Source organism: Schistocerca nitens, chromosome 6 (assembly GCF_023898315.1).
Source record: "Schistocerca nitens isolate TAMUIC-IGC-003100 chromosome 6, iqSchNite1.1, whole genome shotgun sequence".
Taxonomy (NCBI): domain Eukaryota; kingdom Metazoa; phylum Arthropoda; class Insecta; order Orthoptera; family Acrididae; genus Schistocerca; species Schistocerca nitens.
This window is the reverse complement of record NC_064619.1, coordinates 283,048,402-283,060,966: the sequence shown is the minus strand read 5'-3', so window position 1 is coordinate 283,060,966 and position 12,565 is coordinate 283,048,402. Positions and strand designations below refer to the sequence as shown.

Here is a 12,565-nt window from a genome sequence, read left to right as displayed (position 1 = left end):
TGCATTTATGTACAACAAATTTTAAAGTATTGTGCAACATATGACTGAATTTAAAATAATAACCAGCAGGAAATCTCTTCCTGTTTACTAATGAGGGGTTGTGATAAAAAGAGTGCTGCCTCAGTTTTATGGTACTTTCAAGTAAGGTGTAGCAGAGGCAGGACACATCAAGAGCTGGAGCGTGTACTGTGTTGCTTGATCTCATAAGAAGCTTAAAAAAGCAGATGTCTAATCCTCTTACAGACTTCACCATGCTTGTCACATTGGCAGCAGCATGTGACTTCTGGCTACTGTAATGAGTTATATAAAAGCCTCCTTCGCTCTGCATTTCATTTCAGAAGTTATTTGGACAATAAGCAGCAATGGTGCTGTTTGTGACAGTTCTGTTTCTGACAGTGGTATCTCTTTTACACGATGGAACCTGTTTCTCAGTTTCCCCAGCAGAAAGAAGTTTCGCACCAAGTAATGCAGGTATGTAGACAATAAATCAGACACAATGCTTTCTTATTATTTGAATGATCTAGTACACTGTTGGTATTTGCTTAAGTGGCTCCTACATAATCAGACTGAGTAGAGGCATTAACATTGTAGGAATTTGGATTTATGTAAGAAAAAGTATCTGGATAATTTACTGTTCTGCATTGCAAAAGAGACTGTCATTTCAGTTCTGTGACAGAATAGTACCAATTGACAACAGGAATAACTATATGGCCTTTACAGTTTTGGAGGTTCAGATATACTGATTCAAGTAATGTATTTTGGAAAAAGTCGATAATAACACTTTTTAGGTTACTGTTGGCATACTGAATAGCTGAAGGCCAATTCATATGCCAAAAAGATGAAAAACAGTAGCAGTAGCAAAAAAAAATGTATGCATAGATGTAATTGTGTTATTCTCACTGGAGACATTAAAAAACAAAAAAAAAGGCAATTAAATACCAAAGATATCCTTGCCTCTTCATTCCAAAAGCAGAACAGTACAATACAAAAACCATCAATTAATATCATTGTTCATACACTGTATCTAAGAATCTATACATCAATTTCTGGATTGTCTTCTCAGTAACAAACATTTCACAAATTATAGATCCTATGAGTGACAGTTGTTATGTCTTTGTTATCAGTAGTTATAATGAAACCCTATTAGAATAACTGTCAGTACTGCACCTTTTCTTATACTTCTGTGTTTTTTGAGTATAAAGATAAAGAGAATAGATATTTACTGATTTTTTTGAACATTATTTCAATTAAACTTCATGCATCTTCATTGGAGAAGTTGTCTGAGAATGAAAGCTTCGTGAAATTTATGTCAAATTAAATGTGGTACACATTTTCTTCTTATAAATAAATATATTTATAGTTATGATACCTTGCTTCAGTGAATGCCGTGGAAACAGTTTACAACATAAACAAGCAGTAATGCAGCAGTCTCAATTCACTAAAAGTACATTGTGGAACCAGAGCTTGCTTTAGTCTTAAAACATATACTTGTGAAATGACCTCTGATTGATTTTTTTCTTCAGTATAGCCACATTTTCTGCCACATGTTCTTTTGAGAATTTTTGACAGCAGTAATTGCTTAATTACAAGAGGAAATTCTTTAGTTTACACAATACTGGGCAGAAAGATTCCTTATCAAATCTTAAATGAATTAAACAAATTTATAGAAAGTAGCAAATATCCCACAGTTAGCACTGTGAGTAAAAGTTCAGCCATTTACATTTTTCTCAACTGACCTATGTGCAGGTGTACATAGTTTCAAAAATAATTTGTTTTTCTAACTAGTAGCCATCTTTAGTGTAAAATTTTGTTGTTTCTAACAGATTCTCATTACATGAATGATGACATGGTTCCATAGCTCATTGAATTTGTACTGTAAATTAATGTCACTTCAGTTTTGGTTATCAGGCTGTTTTTCAACATGTTCCATCAACGTGTATGTTGGTGCAAATTACACAGTGGCAAAAATAAAAACTGTGTATGACTACTCAGAGGAATAACCAAGAACCAAATTTATTATTTGGCTTTATAGACAGTTGTGGATGCAACATAACACAATGCTTAGCTGTGACTCATACCACTACGTAGTGTGTAGTATGCACAAAACTTCATGTTCACATAACTTGCTACTGTTCAAGTGTCAAAAATGAGCTAGTACCCAAAGATGTGACACAAATATAGGTTACAAATTCAGCCAGTTGTGTAATGATTCTGTCATTCAAAAAATTTATAATGGCCAAGGAAACACAAATGATGAAATTAATGGATTCACATTGTGATGCAAAAGTAAACAACAGTCCTGTTTTCAGTCAATGTGGAAGATATACAAAGCATCCATAAATATTTCCACATAATAAATATGGACTATTTTAATTGGAGAAAAGATCACTTGGAATTTGTCTAGAAGTCTGATCTGGCTGTTTAATGTTGTCTGATTGGAAATATAATTGTTTAACCTGCTTTGATAAAGGTTACCATTTTCATGTACACACACAATTCCCAGTTGTCACCATCTATTCTGTTATTGCAAAATGATTCAAGCTCAACCTCTTTATGTTACTGTATGAAGCACTACATATGTTAAATACATTTCCTGCAACATTATTATATTATTTCCATACCATGTTCTCCAAATTCATTTCCCATCCACCTGCTTGAGTGAAATTCTGTGTCTTCCACTACATATTTCAACTTTGACTATTTCTAAGATGGGCATCAACTGTTTTTCTTCAGATAGCCCTCATAAAGTAATTATTTGAATAAAAAATATCATACAACACCCCCAACATCCCTGTTTTTGAGGCTGGGACTGGGAAAGTGATTACATGCAAGCATAACTGTGGAACATATATGCAATGGGGGTAAGACATCCCTAGCACCCTTAGGGATGGGAGTGAGGATGTGAATAGGATGATGAGTAAAAGTCACTAAAACCAAACTATATTAGTGTTGAATCCATAGTTTCTGAGGTGACTAGGTAGAATGATAACAGTTCTTGTGATGTTTCATACTTATGGCTGTTGGTGACAGTAGGAAGGGGTGACATATCATACATGCAAGTGTAATACTACTGCCATCACTACACAAATCTGGAACACTTGGTGCCATTTCAACAAAATTTGGTACACACATGACTTACTATTTGGAAAAAGTACTGTGGGACTAGGATACTACTCATTATTGTTTGTATTTCATTCAGTCAGCTGGCCGCGGTGGCCGTGCGGTTCTAGGCGCTGCAGTCCGGAACCGCGGGGCTGCTACGGTTGCAGGTTCGAATCCTGCCTCGGGCATGGCTGTGTGTGATGTCCTTAGGTTGGTTAGGTTTAAGTAGTTCTAAGTTCTAGGGGACTGATGACCTAAGATGTTAAGTCCCGTAGTGCTCAGAGCCATTGGAACCATTTTGAACCATTCAGTCTTCTCCAATATAGCATTAATATTTACACAATTAGGAATACTTATTACTTGATACATTTATTCTCTGACATCTTATAAACAAGCTATCCCAGCTTGTTAATAACAAAGTCACTCACAAGTGTAATACACTTGCAGAAAAAATTAACTTCACTGTTCTTTGCTTACACTAGCTTCATATGAAAAAAGAGTGGAGTGTGCAGGCACAAAATTCGTTGGTAATTTATCCAAGATTGTAAACTGTCAGACACAGAACACTTATTTAGTTAAAAGAGACTGAAAATGTCCATTCATTTATTTTTGATTACTGCTTCTGTGTAGCATGGATGGATTCTTCAATAGAAGTAGGAGTCAAAAATACACTTTAAATATACAGTTTACAGCCATATATACCATAACTTTTAATACCACATTTAATTCATGGTTCCATAGGCAACTGCACACATTTTCCCATGAAGGCACTGACCATCTAGTCTCACAGTGGAGCAAATGTATTAACAATTATGGCAACTAATTTTGAAATAATAAACAGTTTATTTACTTTTTCCCTTCCATATCACTTTCATATGACTACCCCTTATAAGTACTGGCTACACATGCTGTCTCCACATAATTTTGTAGCTTTCCTAAGTGAAATGCTTTGATAAATCTAAATACTGATTTTTATCTTAGATAAAGTGATAAAGGGCACAGAGAGCTAATGATGTTCAGCTTAGGCATTACCCCCCCCCCCCCCCCCCCAAATGTTCTCATACAAGACTTCAGAAGGGCATTGAGCAACAACAATTGATAATGTAATTCTAAAGTCAGCTGTCTTTCATAAATAATATTTTAAATTGTCTTTGCTTTGGTCTCTGGATGTTTTGTGCATAGTGCACAAATTTGGCCTTTTTGATGACAAGTTGATTATTTTTGTGGTTTACCTTTAAGTCTTGATTAGAGATAATCTGCTACATTAGATAATACTCTCTCTTCTAGTTGCAAGCTACTTTGATTCCCTTGGCTTCCACTGTAATTGTCTTTGACAAAATAACTGATAATAACTTTTTTATGTAAATCATATAGTCTCTTATTGTCAAGCTGTGGAATTTTTTCCTTGTTCTCATAACTTAATGGCATTCTTATTAACACGGACATCTGATGTACCTCTGCACAGGTCACACCATAGGGAATATAGAGTACAATTTTAAGTCCAATGAAACTAGGAGTTACAGGATTCTGGAAACATTATTGAGTTGGATGTTAATATATACAGATGTCTAATCTAGCTCACCATTCATCTTCTTCATGAAATTCCACACTTTTTCATTTGTGGCGGGCACTATTACTTCAGATACAGTATTAGTTCCCATTATCCAGGTGAAAAAGCACTACTGCTAAAACTGGATATGTTGTGATGAATATTGCTATATCCACAAGTAGTTGAATATCAATGCATGCATCAGAATCCAGGAGAGAAACACCTGAAGCTGTAAGGTGGAAGGGCCATCTCTAGAAGAGAACACGACACTAAGCAGAAGCTGAGCTAAACCAGGGTGGATGACAGTGGACTAGACATAGACAAGGACAATACCACAGCAATCTGTTTAAACAATGGAGTGCAAAGTGAACACCTTCACCATAATGGTGTCAGCAGGCTAAGAGAAAAAAAGACATAATCTGAAGTGTGACCATAGAGAAAGACTAAGTGTCAAGTGAAGTTTTTATTGAATAATCCATAATACAGCAATGATAGTAACTGACAATATCAGATGTGAGTACAGAACTGACTTACCATTCACTGGGTGGCTGTATTTGTATCAGCCATAAGGAACAGTATTGGCTGGCGTATTCATGTAATGAGAGGTGGTACGAGTCCAGTGCTATGACAGGACTGTGCCGTCTAATGGTCATCTAGGTCCATTCCTTCCAGTGGGCATTCGACTTCTACAGATCCAGATACCAGATGTATTATGGCAGATTATGTGGTCTTTCTTTATGTAATCATCATTTTAACTACCTACCAGCCTACTGAAACTCCTAGGAGTAATTTTCTGAAGATTCTATAAACTCTAATTGAATTCTATAGAAGCTATGAAAACAAGTCATCTCATACAAATCCACATATGAACAAGTAAGTCTGTTACAAAAAGTGTGTGCCACATTCCCCAGAGGGTAACTGCTAACATGTGCTTCACTTAACATTGTTTCACTTGATTTTTACCCAGTTCACATCAGTCATGGTATTTTTTCTCTGAAGAGCACATTGTTTCTTCACCACTGCTGATGAAAGTTCGCACATCAGACTGTATATTGATAAGGAGCTGAGCAATGCCGATCTGCCTGCAGATCTGGAACCCCAAATTTGCCACGTCTGAACCCATTGTTGCTGTCTTAGGTCCGTGAGGTGTACAAAATTTAGCACTTTCTAGTGGTGCACCCCAGGAACAATTCTAAACAAGTCTTTTGAAATCTCCTTTTGTTTTTGATACTTAATATTCTACAGAAGAACAATAAATATGACATGATTAGTTAAGATTTTATATTTATCCATTCCTGTCAGACAGATATGGCTCATGCATATATGAGATATTTATAGTAGCTCCTCTTTATTATGGAGAAAACAAATTATAATTTTACACTGGAAAATCTTCTGTGGAATATAAATAACTCACTCACACAAAGATGATGCAGTGAGCAGTCAACGGGCACAGAAAGAAGACTGAAATCCTAGCCACACTTTTTGGGCTGCAGCATTACGATTATGTATCCTTACAGGACAATTTAACCATGTGTGTGCATATGTTTATATAGACCAGTTATTTCTGAGGAACGACTTTGTCTGAAAGCTTAGCAATGATTTCAGTCTTGTTCCTGTGCCTGTCAACTGCTCAGTTCCTCAACTGTGTGGTGAATGACTTCCTTTATGAATGTAAATAATTTAAGGTGTCACATACACACTTGTGTGGCTACTAACCTAATTAATTAATCTGAATGGATAAGTCTATATGAACCTGTACTGCCACATCAAATAATTTTAGAAATAGAAGCAGTGAAAATAAAAGATTCATTTCAGACTTAGATCATATCTTCTGCATCATTAATTAAAATAATTTTGTTCTGTTTTTATATTATTCCACCTCATTATTGTATAAACTGATAATCACCTGCTTGAAAACAATTTTGTGTTCAGACACTTCTCAAAATTGCATTTCAATTTTTTTCATATATTGAGGATATAAATATTCATATTATTATTATTATACATTCTTTTTTTTAAAAATTGCAGGGCAAAGAAGAGGCATCTATGGACCCCCTGGCCTAACGAAAGTTGCTAATGAAGGTGGATCTTCAGGATATGCTGCAAAACCATCAAGTTCTTCAAACCCAATGAATCCTTTCCTAAGCCTCAGACCCTTTCTTCCAGTGAAGCCCACATTCTTTCCCCCAGTGGTAGACCCAAACATTTTTATCAACAAGAAAGCTCAGATGCTTGACAGTTTATTTTCATCTTCTGGTATTACCAACTTTGTTCCTAATGCTGGAGTTTCTACTTCAGCAGATATGACTGCAAATGATTCTCCAGTGCCTCAGACATCAGGAGTTAATCCTAAAGACTTCATTAACTCAAAAACTGCATTTCTAAGTAATCTTTTTGATCAGCTATCATCAAATGATGGACCTGCCTCTACAGTACAGAGAGATTTGATCAGAGCATATGATGACACTCCTTCTATACAACGCCGTGTAGTTCCTGGCCCGTCACCATTTTGGGGGCCCATCCTTAGTCCAACAGAGAAGATAAAGCTCTTCACAGACAAGAAAACACAATTCCTGGATAAGCTTTTTACAAGTATTAGTGTTACACCACAGCCAGAAACAGACAGTGCAAATGTCCTAGACGAAACCAGCACAACAGTGAAACCAACGATAGTGCCACCTGACTTCTGGATTCCACAGTACAAGAAACCTGGAACAATGCAAACAAGAGCAATGCCTGGTTCAGTACAGCAAAGTATTGCTCCTCAGCCACCACTGTCATGGAATCCATTAATATCACCAATGGCAAAAGCTTATTCAGATAAGAAAACAGATTTTCTAAACAAACTTTTTGCCAATGTAGTACCTTCACCAGAGGCAGCACCACAAATGGGTAGTGCTTTTGATACAATAAACCCTACTGTAAAACCAACAATAGTACCACCAAGCTTTTGGTTACCAGCATATAAGAAAAGTAGTCCCACTGTTGAAAATGATATTGCTGTTAACAATCCCACAAGTTCAGTTATTAAAGAAAGCGATGCTGTTTTGCCATTTCCCTTTGCACCCCTTGTCAATGGTGCACCAGTTTTCAGTCCAACCTATTTCATCACTAAAAAGAATGAATTTCTAGCAAAGCTTTTCCAGACCCTTAATACAACAAACCCTAGTGCAACAGGATACTCTGGCAGTGGTGTAGATACAACTGCATATCCATACTTCTTGGCTCAGCTCTTCGATTACCTTAATGATTCTAATACTGGTAAAGACAGTGCATACTCATCTCCCAAACGTCACTCTCCAGACTCTGAGAAAATTAGAGTAAGTGATTTAGAGAAATTCCTGAGAATCATCAGTGACAACTCTGATAGTGAAGGAAGCTCAACAACGGATCTTTTCAGTGAAAGAAGTGTTACCATGGCTGACCCTGTCAATATCCAAAATGCAAAAGACATGTTTGTGAATAACATTCTTGGTGAGCTAGCAAACATCAAGAATAGTATGTTACAAGCTGCCAGTGAAGTAGTACAACAGCAGAAATTAGTAAGCACATCTCCAGCTTCAGGGAAGAAACCTGGAACCACATATGGGTCACCATACAAGATGTGGGGAAAAGCTGCTGCAGGAATGCCAACTGCTGATCCTTTGCAGCCATTTGTAACAAAAATGACATACCTCAGCCATCTTTTCGATACACTGACACAACTTGAGAAGAATATGACATCAGCAATTGAGCAGGAGGCTGCTTTAGGAGCTCAAAAGAGCACTGACAATGAAGTAATATCAAACAGTAGGAGAGGTTTAAGTGGTGGTGATACAAATAGTGACTTGGCAGCATTACAACTTTGTGGTGCAAATGGTGAACTTCCACTAACTGAATTAACTTCTCTAACAAATGAACCCGTGACTGCTGATACTTTGACAAGTGACAATCTTCTAAATAAAAGCAAGAAATTATTTTGTCATTTGCTAGCAAAAGCAGGAGCAGGGAAACAAAAAGGAAATGGTGTCCCATCTACTGAGCCAGTAGCACGAAGCATCAAAATGGCAGTTCATCAAGGTTATCAGAGTCTGCCCCCGGGAACAGAGGAGTTATTGCAAGCAGGAGGAGGTGGAGGCGGTGAGACACAGAACCAGGAAGGAGGTGGCCTGAAGTTGCAGGTGGGAATCACTTCTCTCATAATAGTATTTTTGAATTCTTTGCTGCAGGTATGGCCAATAAATTAAAAGCTCCATAAATTACAATAACATAAAAGTATAAAAAAATGCTGACAATTGCAATTAAAAGTGTAATAATGAAAAGGCTGTGTTGCTATGACAGAACACTATTTTAGGATTTCTTGTACATCCAATTCATTACACAAGACAGGTATTTTCTCCTATGCTATAATACTTAAATCAAAGAATTTACATTTCATTTCTCACTATGAGAGGGAAGCAAGCACTGACTGTTCATTTTTAATTAAAAGAAAGAATTATAAAATAATACTGACTAGAGTATTTTTAATTTTTTTTATTTTTTGTTGATATGGTAATAATTAATTGTTACCGTTCCAATCTTCCCACCTGTTGCATCAGCCATAAAGATGGCTCAAGTTCTAGGCCAGAGTTGGTTTTGGGAATCTATTGGCTGCTGATTCCTATTTTTGAAAAATGAAATGATTGGAGGAGTTATTTATTCTCAGAGAGAGAATATAAATGCCTTAACACTTTACAAATATGGCAATGGAAAGTTCTTGGTAGAATACACATAATTTCAGGAGTAAAGATAACAACTTACTGAATATTTGAGGTGCTGAGTTGCTGATTAGCACAAAAATAAAAGTTTATGCACCTATCAATGACTCAGCACCTCAACTCTTTGGTGAGTAGTTACCTTTCGAAACAGACATCTTCTTAAAGGACTAGGAAGTGATAGGCAAGGTTCAAAGTAAAAGTTGGCATCCTGGAACTTCATGTGAGTGACCTACAGGATTCACAGAAAACTTAATAAAAATACTTGTAATTGGGCTGAGAACCTCTTCTCTCAACAGAATCAAACTGTTATATAATCACCCAAGTACTATTGAATAACTATATTTGGTAATTTACATAGCACCAACTTAACAGGAGTTATTTACACATTCTCTCATCAACACATACAATGCACCATCTCAGTGATCTATAAAACAGATTAGTTAAATGGGTTAAACGGGTTAAATAACTGTATGAGTCATTGAGCTTTCTTCAACTCATTTCAGCACAAAAGTAATAAATTTCCTGTAGATTAAATATTATTCATTTTACAACATTCAAACACAATATAACTACTTCAAGCACTTGTTTTTACACTTACATTCATAAATGCAAGTAACAATTTTGTACAGGATGCTGCTGCCACTGTCACTGCATTAACTACACAGCTGTCACAACCAGTAAAAGCAAAGAGAAACTATTACCAGCTACAATCAGTGTCATTGCTTCATTGCAAAACTAGGCAGAAAATCACAAACAGAATGCTACAATTTAAAAAAAATAAAAAGCCTGTGAATATTTTTAAACGTAATTCCAATTCTGATAATATTTACCAGTTCTTTTTTTTAGTTTTTGCATTAGCCTTTTACATGTAATTTCCATAATGTGTGCCACTCCTCTTCTTCACAAAATTAAAACACATGAAAATTACCACCAGAAGTCTCCAAAAGTAGAGTTATATTTGCATGAAAACTTAATGTAACATTTTCTAAAGTCATTGTATTGTTGTTGGTTGTCTGTACACTTGTAACCAACATTTACAATCTGCCTACGAATCAGTGTTCACAAAATAAAAGATAACATACAAACACAGAAACATCATCTTTGTGTAATCACAGCACTTTGTCCACAGTATTTAGAAAACATTAAAATTTTCCTTTTTTAGAACAGCAAGTGTTAAATTAGAAGAATAGAAATATTAGTAGTTTCTATAAGATAATATTTTGGTGTTTCTTCAGTGCGTTTGATACACTTGAAATTTATAAAAACCTATCTTAGTTTACTAAGGATTGATGTCAATGATACTGTTCTTTATGTGACTAGAGCAAATTTGTATTTGAACTGAAATATAACTCACTGTTACTTAAAGCACACTGATGAATACTATTATATGACAACTCTTTCTTACAGATTAAAGTGCCAGCATAGCTATTCTGGAGTTCTTCACCTGTGGGATAGTTGTCATTAAGATAAACTACTTATAAGAAGCAAAAGATGGTTGAAAGATGAAATCAAACTCTTCAACAGTTGCAGAAAGAGTTTATACATTAATATTAAATGGAAGCATCCTTCCATTATAATTATGGAGAAAATATTAAATAATAACAGATTTCACAATAATGTTGAATAGCAAATAAAACACGTTTATGTAGCATAATCCTACAATCATATATAATGAAAATTCATTACAAAAGATTTGTTTATTTTGCCTGTAAAGAAAATTAATCATTTCCATGTCCCTTTTCAGAGAATATATATTTTTAACAAATCACTATAAGTTAACCCCTACAACAATGATATCCACAAACAGAAAGCTGCCATTGTTTGTCAGTATTCATACTTTATAGATATTCATTTTCTTGAGGACAGTGCATTTCACTGGATTGTTTTATAAATTGTTTCTCATTTCCTCACACTCTTTCTCATCAGAAAAAAAAATAAGAAAAAAATTATTCTTCATAAATTTTAGTGATGTTATCTTGATTTTTGGACTGTTTCAGAAAACTGGCCTCGACTATGGCCAAGAACAGTGGTCTAGCCATCACCACCACAACCATCATCATTAATTTTTAAAGGACTTTCGGTTTCAAATCCAAATCAAATGAACTGAAATGAGAAAGCTATCACATATTTAGCAATGTGAAGACTGCAAAAATTTGCCAAATATATTTATGATAATAGTTAGCAAATATTTTTGTGACTGGTAGAATTTTAGTGCTGCTCAGTTTATAGTACAATACATACATTTTTAAATAAAACTTCTATGAAACATATTAATTTATTTTAATCTTTCATTGCTAAGTCTATCTAACTGTACAATAGTGCCAGGTAGAAAAGTATGACAGTGACATACAACACATAATATACATGACATGCTGAATAAGCTTCATCAGTATGGGCATAAACTGCTGTGGGTGGAATCCTGCATCATGTGCATTGCTTTATGTAAGGACAGCAATGCTCTGGAAGCAGGACATCATCCAGGGCACAAACAAATCTGGTGAGGAATCTTAAGTGTGAAAAGTACTTGACTGCAGCACAGAATGAAGTAACATAGAATAAAGATACTATAGAGAATAACTAATTACACTTCAATATACAGAGAGTTACTTTTCTTTATAACACATCTGCCTCTGGTTGTAAAAATGACAAAATCTAAGTATGGATAAAAACTTTCACCATGAAGCCAATTCCTACCACCTACTACAATTTTATCAACAAAACAAGAGTGTATCAGCAAAGCTATATATATTTTATGGTTTGAATTGTGAACTATGTTCATAATTTGGTATTAAAATGTCAAAACGAATAGTCACCTGACAATTTCTGATCCTAAAGTGCAAATAAAAAACTTTATAAGTAATTATTTTTTTGTTGATGACTAGTTTAGATAGTAAGTTCATCTGCACTGTTTCATTAAAAGTAAAAGTTTATTAGCAGTCAGACTGATTTTGAATAATCATATTATCACAAACTGCCAAATTCTATCACCCCAAACTGTTTACTGGGGTAGCAGGTTAAGCACTTATCTTGAAGTATGCAAGTCAATATTGCAATTCCATGAACATTATCAGTTCTGTTATAGACAATAACAGGTTATCTCGTGTATACTTCAACATAAGGTTTACTTTAACATTCAAAATTGTTAACTATTCTGAAATGGACTGGCTCTTTTACCCAA

At 35.1% G+C, this 12,565-nt stretch overlaps 1 protein-coding gene across 2 annotated transcripts; it reads left to right on the top strand.

The window, feature by feature from the left end:
- Positions 1–333: 333 nt before the first annotated feature.
- LOC126262426 (uncharacterized) lies at positions 334–11,665 on the top strand. 2 transcript variants are annotated; one of them, XM_049959064.1, is made up of 3 exons: positions 334–471; positions 6,680–8,811; positions 11,385–11,665. In XM_049959064.1, the coding sequence occupies exons 1-3, from the start codon at positions 363–365 to the stop codon at positions 11,448–11,450; spliced, it is 2,307 nt and encodes a 768-aa protein (XP_049815021.1). In that variant the 5' UTR covers positions 334–362; the 3' UTR covers positions 11,451–11,665. The 2 variants fall into 2 exon arrangements, with proteins under 2 accessions (XP_049815021.1, XP_049815022.1); XM_049959065.1 differs by having other exon boundaries at positions 10,795–11,665.
- Positions 11,666–12,565: the final 900 nt, after the last annotated feature.